Here is a 17,492-nt window from a genome sequence, read left to right on the forward strand (position 1 = left end):
GCTAGCTAGCAGTGTAGGTACATCTTGCTAGTTAGTAGTGTAGGTAGGGCTAGCTAACTAGTAGCATAGGTAGGACTTGCTACTTAGTAGCATTAGTTAGGGCTGGCTAACTGACTGCTCACCTTGTAAATTGGTTTGGTAGTCCTTCTTAGTTGATCATGTACGACTATATTTGGTGGATCTGGTTAGCTAGTAGGTCAGCAAAATAGGATTAGTTACCAGCTATGTAGGATGCTAGAAGGTTAGCAGATTAACAGGTAGTATTAGCAGGTTATGCTAGCAGGTTATGCTAGAAGGTTATGCTAGCAGGTTATGCTAGAAGGTTATGATAGCAGGTTATGATAGCAGGTTATGCTAGCAGCCGCTACTTTAGGCAGTGCGACTGTTCTGTTTGATGAACAGCGAAACCATGTCTCTGGTTACTATGGTAACAACCTGGGGAAGAGCAGGAACACATTAGAAAATACATTCCTCGGCACTTCCATAACTTTATACGTGTGTACGTCTGTCTGTGTGTGTGTGAGTTAGTGTGTGTGTTAGTGTGTATGTGTGTGTGTGAGTTAGTGTGTGTGTTAGTGTGTATGTGTGTGTGTGAGAGAGAGAGAGAGAGAGAGAGAGAGAGAGAGAGAGAGAGAGAGAGAGAGAGAAAGAGAGAGAGAGAGAGCATGAGAGAGAGAGAGAGAGAGAGAGAGTGAGTGTGTGTAGGAGGAGGAGGAGGAGGAGGGGGGGTTATCTTGGCTTTGCAGCTCCTTTGGTTTTTCCTGTTAAACATCCGTCTCCACGGGAACAGAGGCAGGAAACAGGAAGGGCTGCTCTCTGGAAGGGTGTGTGTGTGTGTTTGTTTGTTTGTCTATGTGTGTGTGTGTGTAAAGGGAAACTTTCTGGAAGTGTTCAGACCACCACACACACTCCTATGAGACAGAGAGACAGAGAAGGGGTGGAGAGAGGGGGGGTGGAGGGTGAAGGGGGGGAGAGGAAAGGAAGGGTGAGGAAGGGAGACAGATTTAGACAGGCTAGGTGGGGTTGATCAGGGCCAAGGATGAGATATAATATTAGGATGTCACATTGTTACACAAGACAGCACGCCATTGGCCATCCCACCCGGGACATGCGCTCTCGGACATCTCATTGGCTGGGGTTAAGTGTCTGGAAGCGAGGGATTGGTGGGTGAGGAGGAAGTGAGTTTCCTCTGCTGTTTCCTCCCTGTGAGGAGCTGCGGTCCTGCCCAGAGCTCACAGCAGACACACCAGCTCTAGAAGGCCTTCAGACACCAACAGAACCTGGAACAGACAAGCACATTCTGGAACAGACAAGCACATTCTGGAACAGACAAGCACATTCTGGAACAGACAAGCACATTCTGGAACAGAAAGCATTCTAAAGCCTGATAAAGTAGATTCCAAGAGATTTGGGATTCAGCTCAGAGTAGGACAGGCCAGGTGAACTAGTTAGTAGAAACATTAGTGGAGGCGGCTCGTTTTCATGTGATACGATACAGGTGACTATGACTTTTGAACATGTCTGCGTGTGTGTGTGTCTGTGTGTGTGTGTGTCTGTGTGTGTGTGTGTCTGTGTGTGTGTGTGTCTGTGTGTGTGTGTGTGTCTGTGTGTGTGTGTGTGTGTCTGTGTGTGTGTGTGTCTGTGTGTGTGATGGGCTGGAGAAATGTGTTTTTTCTGTATAATTTATAGTGAGAACAATTCTGCAGAATGTGGCGTCACCATAGTAACTGGGGGAATGCAGAGGAGGGTCTTTTTCTAAACACACTCACACACACACACACACTCACACTCACACACACTCTCACACACTGTCACACACTGTCACACACACACAGCGCTGGGCGGATCTTCAGTAAACTGCAGAGAGGAGGAGGGACAGGATTCCCTGAATTCCCCCTCTTTGCCAGTTTCCATGACAACCACTCACAACTTGTGAAGGCTTGTGCTCTGATTGCGACAGTGTCTCAGCAGATAGGAGAATGACATGGGGGGGTGGTTGGGGGGGTTGTAGGAAGGAGCAGGTGGGATCATTTCATTCAGTGGAATGCATTCAAGATCTAAATAGCTCAGCATTTGACTGCAGATCAAGAAGGTTGCAGTTTCAATTCCCCCCTGCATGTCCCCCCCTGCACGTCACTCTGTAGGAGAGAGCGCTGGAACGCAATCTGTTGTTGTTAGAGAAGGGAAGGAGGACAGAGGCTTTGGGTTAGGAGACAGTACACGCAGTCTGCGCTGGAACGCACGCCTGGGGTGGCACTTTGTTCTCCTAGTGAATAACAGGAAGTGAAGTCATGCAAGTGGGCAGGAACATGGTTCTTCCACAACTGCAGCTGTTATCAGAGTTTGAGACAGGACAAGTCTTCACATAGCAGTGGGCGAGAAGGGCTAAGAATGTTCTGGATTCCCTCTGGCTTCCGCAGAGATCTAGAATTTCCGCTTCTAGAGTAAAAAGGGTTCTGAGGCTGCTGTGATGGGGATTCTAGAATGCTGTTGGTTCTAGAACGTTGTTGTTGTACACTACATTAGGACACTGCTGTGTGTATGTGCGTCCTGTGTGCAGGTGCTGAGTGTGTGTGTGTGTGCAGGGCTGTGAGCAGACAGTGACAGACCCCATGCCTCTGAGTCCGGCTGCTGACGCCAAGCATGACCCCCCAGACCGACCCCGAACACACGCCGCTACCAACGGCAACCAGCTCGCTTCCACCGTCGCCAGGGACGATGGGGCAGATAACCTTGACGACCCCCCTGAAAACAGTATCGTCATCCGCATTGGAATCCCTGACCTGCAACAGACAGTATGCACTCATTCATGCATACACACACATTCCCTGAAACTTAACCCTAACCCTCACTCTTTCTGTATTCATACACTGTGTGTGTGTGTGTGTGCGTGTGTGTGTGTCTATGTGTGTGTGTGTGCGTGCCTGTGTGTGTGCATGTGTGTGTGTGTGTGAGAGCAGAAGTGTCTTCGGCTAGACCCAGATGCAGCAGTGTGGAGCAGTAAGCAGCTTGTCCTGGTGACTCTGACCCAGAGCCTAGTGGACGTACTGAATTACGGCCTCTTCCAGCCAGCCTTCAACGGACGCGCCGGAAAGTTCTTAGACGAGGAACGCCTGCTGAAGGAGTACCCCCTACCCCCAATAACCCCCATCCCCTACCTGGAGGTACATCTACCCTCCCCCCCTGCCCTGCTCTGCCCCCCCCTGCCCTTCCCCCAGTAACCCCCCTGCCCTGTCATACCTTGCCCAACCCTGTCTCCTATATACTACGTCCTACACACTACCCTACAATCCTGCTTGTCTGGTTTCAGTTCCGTTACAAGAGGCGTGTCTACACTCAGAGTTATGTGGATGACAAGCAGCTAGCCAAGCTGCACACCAAGGTAGGATGACACGCATGCTAGCATTAGCACTGGAATACACTGCCAGCCTTAACAGTGATATATACCATACAATTAGCCTAAGCATTGGAAGACAGCATGCTACTAGCCTTGTTGTTAACACCTTGTCCCAGGCCAACCTGAAGAGGTTCATGGAGTACGTGCACCAGAGGAACCTGGAGAAGGTGTCCAGGTTCCTGGAGAAAGGTCTGGACCCCAACTTCCACGATGCAGACACTGGGGGTGAGCGCTCCCTCACACACACACACATTTACACACACATTTACACACCCACACATATACAAAGTAAACACAGGTCAACGCTGCATGTGTGTGTGTTTGTGAGCAGAGTGCCCTCTGACCCTGGCTGTTCAGCTGGAGGCGTGTGCTGACCTCATAAAGCTTCTGCGGAGCGGAGGAGCTCATCTGGACTTCAGGACCAGAGATGGCATCACCGCCCTGCACAGAGCTGTGCTTTGCAGGAATGCCCTGGCTCTCACTGTGAGCACACACACACACCAAACATCTGCATCCCCCAGACCCTGCTGTCCCTGCCCCCCCAGACCCTAACCCTGTCCCCCTCCCCCAGACCCTACTGGACCTGGGCGCGTCCCCGGACTACAAGGACAGCCGCGGTCTGACCCCGCTGTACCACAGCAGCATGGTGGGAGGAGATCCGTACTGCTGCGAACTGCTGCTGCAGGACCACGCTCACATCGGCAGCAGCGATGAGAACGGCTGGCAGGAGCTGCACCAGGTACACACACACACTACACACACACACCACACACCACACACACACACCACACACTACACACACACACCACACACCACACACACACACCACACACCACACACACACACCACACACACACACCACACACCACACACACACACCACACACCACACACACACACCACACACACACTTGAAGTTATAGGGCCCATTTGTCATGTTTCACTGTACCTACACTCGGTCTGTCTGTAGGCGTGTCGTCATGGTAACGTGCAACACCTGGAGCACCTTCTGTTCTACGGAGCGGACATGAGCTCCCAGAATGCATCAGGAAACACAGCACTGCACCTGTGTGCTCTCTACAATCAGGTTCCCTCACACACACACTCACTCATACTCATACACACACACACACTCACACACTCACCCATACACACACACACACACTGATACACTCACTCGTACACACACAGGCCAGGTGGTTTGACCTCTGATCTTGCAGGATGGCTGTGCAAGGGTTCTACTGTTCCGTGGAGCCAACAAAGACATTAAAAACTACAACAACCAGACTGCCTTTCAGGTAAAACAACTACAACAACCAGACTGCATTTTTCCAAACTAGAACAGAATATACAGTATGTTTAGTATAGTGTGTGTGTGGTGTGTATGGTGTGTGTGTGGTGTGTGTGTGGTGTGTGTGTGGTGTGCGTCCAGGTCGCCATCATAGCAGGGAACTTTGACTTGGCAGAGATCATCAAGATCCACAAGACATCTGACGTTGGTGAGTCCTCCATCGTATGAGGTGTGTGGTGTGTGTGAGGTGTGTGTGTGTGTGTGTGGTGTGTGTGTGAGGTGTGTGTGTGTGGTGTGTGTGTGTGGTGTGTGTACGGTGTGTGTGTGTAACAGCTCCTGTGTCTCAGTGCCTTTCAGGGAAAGCCCGTCCTACACAAAGCGCCGACGAGGAGGCGGACCCAGAGCTGCAGGGGGGAGTGGCCTGTCTTCTCCCCGCTCTCTGATTCGCTCAGCCAGTGACAATGCCCTGGAGAGCCCCGCCTCCACGTCCCCTGGCCCCTCCCTCCATAGCCTGGAGACCACGCCCAGCCGCCCAGGAGCCGACACACACAGCCTGCGCAGACACACACGCCGCCTCAGGTACACACACACACACACACACACACACACTCACTCACACAGACAATGTGTGTGTGTCTCTGTGTCTTTCTAAGTGTGTATCTTTGTGTGTGTGTGTAGCCCCAGTGGCAAGGTGCAGCAGGAGCCCAGCCCCCCCCCCCTCCCCCCCCAGCCCGCGGAAGAAGAGGAGGCTGTACAGCGCGGTGCCCGGACGCACCTTCATCGTGACGCGCTCACACACACCCCAGGGCACCGGGGAGATAAACCTGCACCGAGGGGAGAGGGTCAAAGGTCAGCCCACTTCCCTCTGTCCAATCAGACATCATCTTGGCTCTGCTTGTCCAATCACACTTCACCTGTATGGCTAGAAGGCTGCTACTTTACGACTGCACACAACAGTCCTGCCTCACACTCCTCCCTCTAATCTCTGTCTTTATCCTATCATGCTCTTCATCTCACTTTCTCTTCTCTGTCCCCCCCTCCCCCAGTCCTGAGTATAGGAGAAGGGGGGTTCTGGGAAGGGTCTGTGAAGGGCAGGACCGGATGGTTCCCTGCTGACTGTGTAGAGGAGGTCCAGATGAGACAGTATGACCCACGTCTAGGTAACACACACTCACACACGTATACACACTCACACACACACACTCACACACACTCTCACACACACTCACACACACACACACACACACACACACACACACACGTATACACACTCACACACACACACACTCTTCAGTGGGAGCCCTGGGGGATGTGTGTGTTGAGCAGAGACCAGAGAGGACCGCACCAAGAGGCTGTTCAGACACTACACTGTAGGATCCTACGACAACTACAGCTCTTACAGGTACCTCACACACCCGCACACACACACACCTCCTACAGGTACCACACACACCCACACACACACAGAGGTCCTACAGGAAAGAGCAGATCTATAGTGTGTGTACCTGGTGTGTCTCCATGATACAGCGACTATGTGATCGAGGAGAAGAGCGCTGTGCTGCAGAAGAGAGACAGCGAAGGGTTTGGCTTTGTTCTGCGAGGAGCTAAAGGTGAGAGGAAGGGGAGGGGGGGGGAGAAGGGGGGGGGAAGGAGGAGGGGAGGGGGGGTGAGGGGAGGGGAGGGGTTAGAGAACAGCAGTGATTCAGAGGGGGGATAGAGAGAGAAGAGAAAGTGAGAAAGTGAGAAAGGGATGGAGGGATGGAGAAAAGGAAAAGAGAACGAGGAAAGATTGTGTGAGAGAAGGAGATGGAAAGAAAGAAAGAAAGAAAGAAAGAGAGAATAGAAAGGAGAGAGAAGAGAGGAGTGCATCTGGACTTTGTGGCATCCCCATCTATACGCCCACAAGTAACCATGGCAACAGCAGACAGTCAAGAGCTCTCTGTCAACTCAGTCAGCATCAACTGTGTGTACGTGTGTGTGTCTGTGTGTGTGTACCTGTGTGTGTGTACCTGTGTGTGTACCTGTGTATGTGTACCTGTGTGTGTACCTGTGTGTGTGTCTGTGTGCGTGTACCTGTGTGTGTGTACCTGTGCGTGTACCTGTGTGTGTGTACCTGTGTGTGTACCTGTGTGTGTGTCTGTGTGCGTGTACCTGTGTGTGTGTCTGTGTGCGTGTACCTGTGTGTGTGTACCTGTGTGTGTACCTGTGTGCGTGTACCTGTGTGTGTGTACCTGTGTGTGTACCTGTGTGTGTGTACCTGTGTGTGTGTCTGTGTGTGTGTCTGTGTGTGTGTACCTGTGTGTGTGTCTGTGTGTGTGTACCTGTGTGTGTACCTGTGTGTGTGTACCTGTGTGTGTACCTGTGTGTGTACCTGTGTGTGTGTACCTGTGTGTGTACCTGTGTGTGTACCTGTGTGTGTGTACCTGTGTGTGTGTACCTGTGTGTGTGTCTGTGTGTGTGTACCTGTGTGTGTGTCTGTGTGTGTGTACCTGTGTGTGTACCTGTGTGTGTACCTGTGTGTGTGTACCTGTGTGTGTACCTGTGTGTGTGTACCTGTGTGTGTACCTGTGTGTGTACCTGTGTGTGTGTACCTGTGTGTGTACCTGTGTGTGTGTACCTGTGTGTGTGTACCTGTGTGTGTGTACCTGTGTGTGTACCTGTGTGTGTGTACCTGTGTGTGTGTACCTGTGTGTGTGTGTGTAGCCGAGACCCCCATCGAGGAGTTTGCCCCCACCCCTGCGTTCCCTGCCCTGCAGTACCTGGAGTCTGTTGACCTGGAGGGCGTGGCCTGGAGGGCAGGGCTTAGGACTGGGGACTTCCTGATTGAGGTAAGGCCCCGCCCTCCATCATCACACCAGATATTCAGCCTGTTGAAGTTGCTGACAATGGGGCCCTGTGTGTGTGTGTGTGTGTGTGTGTGGGAACAGGTGAACGGGGTGGATGTGGTGAAGGTGGGCCACAGACAGGTGGTGAGTCTAATCAGACAGGGGGGCAGTCAGCTGCTCATGAAGGTGGTGTCTGTCTCCCGCAAACCTGACGCACACCTGCTGCGCAAGAAAGGTACGCTCCCACGGGGGGGGGGGGGGGGGGGGGGGGGGGGGGGGGGGGGGGGGCTGTGTGTGTGTGTGACTGTGTGAGATGGAAGAGAGTGTGTTGTGTGTGTGAGAAAGAGAGAAAGCGTGTGAGTGTGTGTTCACTGGGAGAGTGAGAGAGAGAGAGTCAAACTGTAGGGGATTTCCTATGATGTGATTGGTTGTGGCCCTGCTGTGTTGTCCTAGCCCCGCCCCCTCCCAGGAGAGCTCCCAGCACCTCCCTGACGCTGCGCTCCAAGTCCATGACCGCCGAGCTGGAGGAGATAGGTGCTCACACACACACACACACACACACACACATGGATACACACACACATGGACACACATGGACACACATGGACACACATGGACACACATGGACACACATGGACACACACACTTTCTCTTTCACATGCACAGACACACACATTCTCACATACAAACACACCCTGGTCAGATAGATGCTAATCTGCTCTCTCTCTGTAAGCATCAGCCAGGAGGAGGAGAGTGGGTGAGTTATGGTCTGTAGTCAGTCTTGTTGTCTTGTTGTCTAGTCTTGCTGTCTAGTCTGCAGTCAGCGGTCTGAGTAGGAGGAACACTGTGGTGTGCTGCCCTGCCGAGCGTGTGAACAGTGTTGTGTGGGGTGTGATGTGAGTGTTGAGAGCAGCTTTCCTCCTCTCACCCTGGGCTGTTTGTGTCACAGACAAGTTGGATGACATGCTGGCGGGCACACAGGAAGTGGTCATGAGAACCCGCCCCTCTGAGGCGGACTTCCGGGCGGCCACAGTGAAGCAGCGTCCCACCAGCCGGCGGATCACCCAGGCAGAGATCAACGTATGACCTTCCTGCTTCTGTTTGTAGCTGGGGGGGGGGGGGGGGTGGATATACATTTTTAAATGGGTTGTCTGACTTAACATTTTAGGAAAGTATTTTCCTCACAACAATCTCTCTTCTCCCTGTGTGCGCGTGTGTGTGTGTGTGCTCCAGTCCCTGTTTGAGAGGCAGGGCATGCCTGTGCCTGCAGGGTTGGAAAAGGTGACCATGCAGCTGCCCAGAGGCATGTCCAGGACCAAGTCTTTTGGTGAGATCATCCTCATCACACCAGTCCAGGAAACCACCCTGTCCTGTCCTCCACAACCATCTCCTGTCCTCCACAACCCTCTCCTGTTCTCCACAACCCTCTCCTGTTCTCCACAACCATCTCCGGTTCTCCACAACCATCTCCTGTACTCCACAACCATCTCCGGTTCTCCACAACCCTCTCCTGTTCTCCACAACCATCTCCGGTTCTCCACAACCATCTCCTGTACTCCACAACCATCTCCTGTCCTCCACAACCATCTCCTGTTCTCCACAACCATCTCCTGTCCTCCACAACCATCTCCTGTTCTCCACAACCATCTCCGGTTCTCCACAACCCTCTCCTGTCCTCCACAACCATCTCCTGTACTCCACAACCATCTCCTGTTCTCCACAACCATCTCCTGTTCTTCACAACCGTCTCCTGTTCTTCACAACCGTCTCCTGTCCTCCACAACCATCTCCTGTCCTCCACAACCATCTCCTGTACTCTAATATATTGGTACCTGTTCTACTCTACTCTGCTGCACTTTACTCTGTGCTTACCCTTACCCTGCCATACTATAAACGTCTTTCTCTACTGTGTCTCTACTGTGCTCTACTCTACTGTGTTATATTCTACTGTGTCTCTACTGTGTTCTACTCTACTGTGCTCTACTCTACTGTGCTCTACTCTACTGTGCTCTACTCTACTGTGCTCTATTCTACTGTGTTATATTCAACTGTGTCTCTACTGTGCTCTATTCTACTGTACTCTATTCTACTGTGATCTACTGTGCTCTATTCTACTGTAATCTACTGTGCTCTATTCTACTGTGCTCTACTCTACTGTGCTCTACTGTGCTCTACTCTACTGTGTTGTACTCTACTGTGCTCTACTCTACTGTGCTCTACTCTACTGTGTTCTACTCTACTGTGTTCTACTCTACTGTGCTCTACTCTACTGTGCTCTACTCTACTGTGCTCTACTGTACTCCACTGTGTTCTACTCTACTGTGCTCTACTCTACTCTACTGTGTTCTACTCTTCTGTGTTCTACTCTACTGTGTCTCTACTCTACTGTGTCTCTACTGCGCTCTACTCTACTGTACTCTACTCTACTGTGCTCTACTCTACTGTGCTCTACTCTACTGTGTTCTACTCTACTGTGTTCTACTCTACTGTGTCTCTACTGCGCTCTACTCTACTGTACTCTACTCTACTGTGTCTCTACTCTACTGTGTCTCTACTCTACTGTGCTCTACTCTACTGTTGCCCTACTCTACTGTGCTCTACTCTACTGTGCTCTACTCTACTGTGCTCTACTGTGCTCTACTCTACTGTGTCTCTACTCTACTGTGTTTTATTCTACTGTGTTCTACTCTACTGTGCTCTACTCTACTCTACTGTGCTCTACTCTACTGTGCTCTACTCTACTGCGCTCTACTCTACTGTGTTTTATTCTACTGTGCTCTACTCTACTCTCCTCGTTTCCACTGCAGCTACTCTGTCTCCCCCTGCAGGCGCTCCAGAAGACGACAGGATCTCTGCTCTGATTGGAGAGAACCGGTTTCCGCGGAGCTCCTCCATGACGGACAGCTTCATCCCGCCCCCTCCCCAGACCGCGCCCCCTCCTCCCCCCTCCCCCTACTACCTGGAGTCCGGCCCTCCCCCCGCATTTCTACCCCCTCCACCGCCCATCCGGGGGGCGGAGCTAGCCCGCTCCAGCTTCAAACCGGGGGCGGAGCCTAGGCTGCACGAGGCCTGTGATTCACCCACAAGGAGCCACGCCCATGCAGAGCGCCAGAGGAAGGCGCGGTCCATGATCATCCTCCAGGACTCCCCCTCCCTGCTGCCCCCCGATCCCGCCCCTGCCCCTGGCCCCGCCCCTGGCCCCCTAACCTCTCACCCCGTGTTGGAGCGCCGGAGGCGGGGCCGGCCGGTGGAGAACCCCTATGCCAACGTTGGCCAGCAAGCTCCGCCCCCCAGCAAGCCCCAACGCAGGAAGTCTCCACTGCTCAAACAGCTGCAGGTCAGACTGCTGCTTAACACATGAACGGATGAATGGATAAGTATGGCAGCAAATCTGTGACATGTTTTGAATTTTAAAAGGCATTGAATACTTAATATTGAAATGTAAACACCACCGAATTTGTTGGTTTTGAATTCACCTATGAATTTAATTCAATTAATAAAAAATTCTGATAACACATTTTTTACATATATATTTGACCTGAAAATATTACACCCTAAAAAGAAATTGAAGAAAAAATCCCCCCAAAATCTGACATCTGACAAAATCTGCAACATCCGGAATACCAAGGATAGTTAAGGCAATCGAGCCTGAATGCAATCGAACCATCTCCAAGAAGTGCTCAATCCCAGCCCTCTCTCCTCAGGCCCCTCTCAACCAGGGGTGGCTGCAGGGAGTCATACAGAGCCCCAGAGCTAGCCAGGTGTAGCTGCAGGGAGTCATACAGAGCCCCAGAGCTAGCCAGGTGTAGCTGCAGGGAGTCATACAGAGCCCCAGAGCTAGCCAGGTGTAGCTGCAGGGAGTCATACAGAGCCCCAGAGCTAGCCAGGTGTAGCTGCAGCCAAGCAATACCTTGGTATCCCAGATGTTGCAATCAGATTTTTTTCTTATTCGCTTATTTGTTTAGCCTCAACATTTTTGGCCTCAACATTTTTAGGTTTAGATATCTTCGGTTTGGATTTCTTCGGGTCAAAAAGGTCACATTTTTGGGCCAAAAAGTTTTTTGCCTCTAATTTTGGGGATAAACATTTCACTATTCGAATTTGAGCAGCCTGAATTTTGTTCAATTTAAAGAGGTGAATTCAAAACCTACAAATGTGGTGGTTTTTCAATTTAAATATTAAGTATTCAATGCCTTTTAAAATAAAATAAATTCTGTCACTGATTTGCTTCCATAGATGAGTGGATGAATGAATGAGTGGATTAACAAAAAAATGAGTGAACAAATTAATACATTTTTGAATATTTCAATGAATTAGTGATACATATTCATGTATCATATGTAGTCCTAATTTTCTTTTACATTTTTAAACAAACTCACATTTTCATGATCATGAAGATGCTGATGATGAGGAAGGTCTTGTTCCATCCATCTAGGTGGAGGAAGGGGGAGGAGCCAATCCCAGCAGGGCGGAGCTATACCAGCAGCAGGTTCTCTCTGAGCGTGCTCGCATCCAGGCCACGCCCCCCCAGGGACGACGCTCCTCCCTTTTCCTGTCTGTGGAGGGGGCGGGATCAGAATCCTCAGCTCCTCTCCTCCTGACCCAATCACATTCCATGGACGACCTGGGGGAGCTGCCTCCACCAATCCCGGTGCTGTCCCCTTCCCCCTCCCCCCAGGGCTCCACCTTTCTGCACCCGCTGACGGGCAAGCCCCTCGACCCTGCCTCCCCGCTGGCATTGGCGTTAGCGGCGCGGGAACGAGCGCTCACTGCCCGCACACCGAGCCCAGAACCCCGTCACAAACGCACCACGCCCCCCCAGACCAGCCCCGAACCCCGGCACAAGCACATAGCCCCGTCCCTCTTCCTTGACGGGCATGTGGAGCGACCGGAGACGGAGGGCGGGGCCACCTCCCCCGCCGCCCCCTCCCCCGAGCGCTGGAGGCCCTCCCCCCTGCCCCTGCCCATCAGTCAGGTGACCATCAGCGTGACCAGTGAGGGCCAGGCGCCTGTGCACATAGAGGCACAGCGTCAGGCGGAGAGGAGGCGGAGCCTAACGGTGGGGAGCTCAGAGGAAGAGGGCGGGGCCTACACCGTGACCCTGCCCCCTGCGCTGCTGTCGTCCAGTGACGAGGAGACAAGGGAGGAGCTTCGCAGGATTGGGCTGGTGACTCCGCCCCCAGGCTTCACTGCATCCCCGCCCCCCACCCTCTCTGCCTCCCTCAGCCTGTCTCCACGGCGACCCCAGCCTGGCGAGGTGGGGGGAGGGGGAGGAGGCGGAGGGGAGTCGGCCCCGGATTCGGGGGTGGAGGAGGGGGAGGACAGGAGTGCCAGCGACCCCCACCTGGACGCCTCCATCTCCCCTGGCAGCACCCCCGCCCCCAGCCTCCCCCCGTTGCCCTCCCCGGACCTACACCAGCCCCAGCCCAGCCCCATCCCCTCCCCCAGCCCCGGGGGGCCCCCGGACCCCCAGGGCCTGAAGCCCCGGCTGCGCTCCCCTCTGGGCCGGGGGCGCTCCGCCCTCAGGGACCCCCTCCTCAAGCAGTCCTCCGACAGCGAGCTGCTGCCCTCCAGCGGCTCCAGCCCCGGACGGCCGCCCCGCTACCTGTTCCAGCGGCGCTCCAAGCTGTGGGGGGGCGACTCGGGCGAGCGGCGGCCCAGGCAGGGCAGCCCGGAGGAGGGGAGGCCCCAGGCTGTGGGGGGGCAGGGGCTGGAGCTGGCTTCAAGGCTGCAACTGCTCAGTAAGGACACACACTCGCTGGGGGAGGAGCCTGCGCTGCTTGACCCTGGGAGGAGGTCGCCGGTGGGCGGGGCTAGGTATGTGTCATCACCAGCCAGCCAATCACAGCTTGTTTTTTTACACTCTATTGGCCAATGGATAGCAGATGCAAGTTCACAGAACAGCTTGAAGTGGTGTAGGGGAATTTGAGGGGGGAACTGGTCAAAACTAAAATAGGTTAACTAACAGACTACTCTGAGTCCATTTGTAAAGGTGCTGTTTACTAGTTTACAAAGTATTGTAGGTTAACTAGTATGGGTTAACCAGGTAGGTTAACTAGTATAGGTTAACCAGGTACGTTAATTAACATGGGCTAACCAGGTAGGTTAACTAGTATGGGTTAACCAGGTAGGTTAACTAGTGTGTGTTTCCCTGTATTCCTGCAGATGTGACCAGGACAATGGAGACAGTAAAGCGTAGGTTTTTAGCTTGCTGGTAAACACCACCTTCTTCCCTACCCTAACTAACTTAACTAGCCATACTAACCTTACTAGTCTAACTAGCTTAACTAGCCATACTACCCTAACTAGTCTAACTAGCGGTAGGCTACTAATGTTTCAGCTTGGTAGCTAACGACGTAACTAACTACGCTAGTTAGCCTACCTAGCCATACATGTGTAATTTCACTAACCCTTACTAGCCTAACTTGGCTTTACTATGTGATGCTAAGATATTTTAGCTAGCTTAACTGTGCTAACCAAGCTAATTAACCAAACTAACCATACTAGTTTAACTTTGTCAACTAGGCTCAAACAGTAGCCCAACTGGTTTAACTACTCTAACTAGTTTAAATTCCCTAACTAGCCAAACTACTCTAACATTACTAGTATATTTTTGCTAACCATGACCAGCCTAACTAGTTTGCTCCTTTCCTGGCCAGGACAAACTAACCCTTTCTAACCAGGAGAGCACCAAGGATATAACTATCCCACTTGCCCTTCCTCTCACCTCAGTTTTAACTGCCCCCTCTCACCTCAGTGTTAACTGTCCCCTCTCACCCCAGTGTTAACTGCCCCCTGTGCCCTCACTAGGTGAAACAGGGGGTTCTACTATCCCAGCATTAACATTCTCCCTACTTCCTGTATCATGTGACAGACCATCGTGTGTATTCACTCAAGTCTTTCATCTTCTTCACTCCCCCCCTCCCCCCTCCCAGGTTGTTCAGCAGTTTGGGGGAGTTAAACACCATATCCCAGAGGGCCTATGGCACCACCTTCACTGTCAGACCAGGAAGTCGCTACCCGGTGACGCGGCGCAGCCCCTCCCCCTCCCCCTCCTCTGAGAGGCCGGAGGCCCTGGGGCCTGGGAGGGGTTTTGCGATAAGCCCCTCCCACCACCACCACCACCACCACCACACCATCCTGAAGTCCTCCAGCCTCAGCCTGCCCTCCGAACCAAAGGAGGTCCGCTTCGTGATGCGCAGCGCCAGCGCCCGCACACGCTCCCGTTCTCCTTCCCCCTCCCCCCATGCCTCCCCCTGCCCCTCCCCCGTCCTGGGGGGCCCCCTGCTGGCCCTGCGGCCGTGGCGCCAGCGCCCCCTGGCTCTGTGGAGTAAATACGACGTGGGGGACTGGCTGGAGAGCGTGGGGCTGGCGGAGCACCGGGCTCGCTTCCAGGAGCACGAGATCGAGGGCTCGCACCTCCCCGCCCTCACCAAGGAGGACTACGCTGAGCTGGGGGTCACACGTGTCGGCCACCGCATGAACATCGAGAGGGCGCTACGGCAGCTGCTCGAGAGCTGAACCCCGACCCTTCAACCTGTTAACCGCTGACCCTAACTCCCTGAACCCTGACCTCTTAACCCACTGAACCCTGACCCAAAGATCGTTGACCCCATAACCTCCCCTGAACCCTAACCCCTGACCTGCTGGCTCCAACAAGGTCCTGAACATAGTTTTGACCCTGATCCCAGTCTTGAGACTGGAACCCAGACCTACCCTGACCCCTGACCACATCGTGTGGAGAAGGACTGCGATCCAAAGACAGCTTCCTAAGGAGTCGAGTGTCGAGACAAGAAAATACCTCCTCCATCTCAATATCTCCAATAGTTCAATATTTTACCATTTATAAAAATCTACTTTTTAATCTTTGACATACTGGTTAATGAGTGGATATGTTGAAAGTTGTGTTAACTCATAAGTTGTAAAGTGTTATGAATATGAAAGCATATTAACCCTCTGGAGTTGAAACACCCTCATTTGAATGACAGGGAGACTCTAGACCCCTTAATGTGAGTGTGTGTGTGTGTGTGTGTGTGTACATTTGTGTATGTCTGTCCGAAAGCCTGTTTTCCAAGGTGTGTGTTTTGTATTTTGAGTCCTTCTTATCTGTTTTTGGGTCTCAACCTGCCAGGAGCGCTGGACTGCGTTGTACCACCTCCGCACAGCAGGTGACGCTGTGGGTCCACCTAAACCCTCTCTTCCTCTGGTAGTGACGGACACTCAACGTTGACGACTTAAAGGTTTAATGGAGATTTATTACTGATTTCATGTAGTTATAGATGATTTTTGAACGTTTATCAAATATTTAACTGAGATTTTATCAAAGCCTTCTCAAAGGTATCAATGACTCATGACGATTTATTCATGATTTCAATTTAAGAATTTAACTACAATTTAGTGATTATTTAATGGCAATTTTGGTTGTTTGTTGGTGGGTGTGTTCATGCAGGCCGTGCCTCTCACAGCACCAGTCTGAGTCTTTATGTAAGACTGATGTGTTATTGTTTAAGTACCAGCCTCAAGCAATGCACACGACGCTGCTGACAGCCATGATTTCTAATGTGAACAGTGATGTATGTAGATACGTGGGCCGGTGTGTGCCCTGCGTATTACCCTGGCTGGAGGCCTCTCTCTCTAGGAGGGTTAACCCTGCGTATTACCCTGGCTGGAGGCCTCCCTCTCTGGGAAGGTTTTGCACAGCAGTTGGTGCTATATCTCACTGAAGCCATGTGTACAGACTTACACTAACCCCAACACAACCGGACACCTTCTAATAACCCCACCCTCCTACACCACCCCTAACCCACCTTTACCCTCCTAAACCACCCCTAACCCACCTACACCACCCCTAACCCACCTCCACCCTCCTACACCACCCCTAACCCACCTCCACCCTCCTAAACCACCCCTAACCCACCTCCACCCTCCTCAGAAGATGCGTCCCATTGGCTCTCTAAACTGGGAGGGGCCCATCTTGTCAGTCAGGCTCATAGACCAATCAGGGGAGGTGATCCCTCCCCCAGCCTTCTGTGACCTGTTAGAGCTGGTCACTGTCACCTCCCTAACCAATCATGGTCAACCAATCGGACAGGAACGGTTTAATCAAGCAAATTATTCATTAGTCAATCAATCAAGAGTTAAGTACATATCAATGTACTTTTTAACCAAACTAAAACTGGTGTGTCTGATATGGGTGAGGATGCCGTCAAGCAGAGTGAAAGGACATTGTGAACATAGTTATCACATGCAATAAGCAGCATCGCCTGTTCTCAGCTCTCCAGAACCGTCTACCGGCCTCGAGCCGGTACCGACCCAGGTAGAATAACAACCTTGGCAACACCTTTCTCTCCCTCCACCTTCCTACCCTGACGGACAACTCTGAACACAAAAATACCAGCACTGCAAAGCAGCCTGCCCCCGAATGAACTCAAATATGATATATTTACTATTTTTGGTTTGTTAATTTTTTAACCCCTCCCTTGACAATCACATCGGAATGTATCAATTTTGATGTTTCTTTCATTTCCGCTTGCTTTCCTTCGAGCGCCCTCTGCCGAACGTAGGGAGTTAGTTAGAACAGCACGGTTGATTGTAAACATTCTAACTTGTTTTTCGATCAGCTGAAAGTGACAACGACGATGATGATAATGATGATGATGTGTGAATGTCTTACTTTCGATGAATTTCCACTAATTCAGTCAAATTACTTGTATTTTAGGCAAATAGATACGTATAGTTTCAGTGTGACGGTAAGCGCTTGGTGATGGAATGTCTGTTTTATTCTTACTTGAGGTTCTTTTCCTCCATATTAAAGAGCCATTTATCCGCGTCCCGGGAAGCACGTCGCTTAGACCTGGTGTGTTCAACTGTGTGACAAACTTTCTAATAAACTCATATTTACTATCATAGTTGTGTTAGTGTGTTACCCCCCCCTAAAAATGATATCGAAGCTATTTCTTCCGAAGAGACACGTGATATTA

General features: G+C 51.9%; 1 protein-coding gene across 1 annotated transcript; it reads left to right on the plus strand.

Annotated features, from left to right (window-relative positions):
* Positions 1–1,003: 1,003 nt before the first annotated feature.
* shank3b (SH3 and multiple ankyrin repeat domains 3b) lies at positions 1,004–17,418 on the plus strand. Its single transcript, XM_047022617.1, is given in 25 exon segments — positions 1,004–1,498; positions 2,586–2,795; positions 2,961–3,164; positions 3,311–3,382; positions 3,514–3,622; positions 3,729–3,880; positions 3,969–4,136; positions 4,367–4,483; positions 4,617–4,694; positions 4,829–4,895; positions 5,035–5,266; positions 5,366–5,420; positions 5,422–5,536; positions 5,734–5,847; positions 6,014–6,089; positions 6,215–6,297; positions 7,391–7,515; positions 7,615–7,747; positions 7,966–8,046; positions 8,462–8,592; positions 8,746–8,839; positions 10,341–10,849; positions 11,948–13,329; positions 13,678–13,707; positions 14,448–17,418. Coding segments are annotated over 24 exon segments (4,896 nt in total). The 5' UTR covers positions 1,004–1,498; positions 2,586–2,612; the 3' UTR covers positions 15,034–17,418.
* The last annotated feature ends 74 nt before the right edge of the window (positions 17,419–17,492 follow it).

Source organism: Hypomesus transpacificus, chromosome 7 (assembly GCF_021917145.1).
Source record: "Hypomesus transpacificus isolate Combined female chromosome 7, fHypTra1, whole genome shotgun sequence".
NCBI classification, from domain to species: domain Eukaryota; kingdom Metazoa; phylum Chordata; class Actinopteri; order Osmeriformes; family Osmeridae; genus Hypomesus; species Hypomesus transpacificus.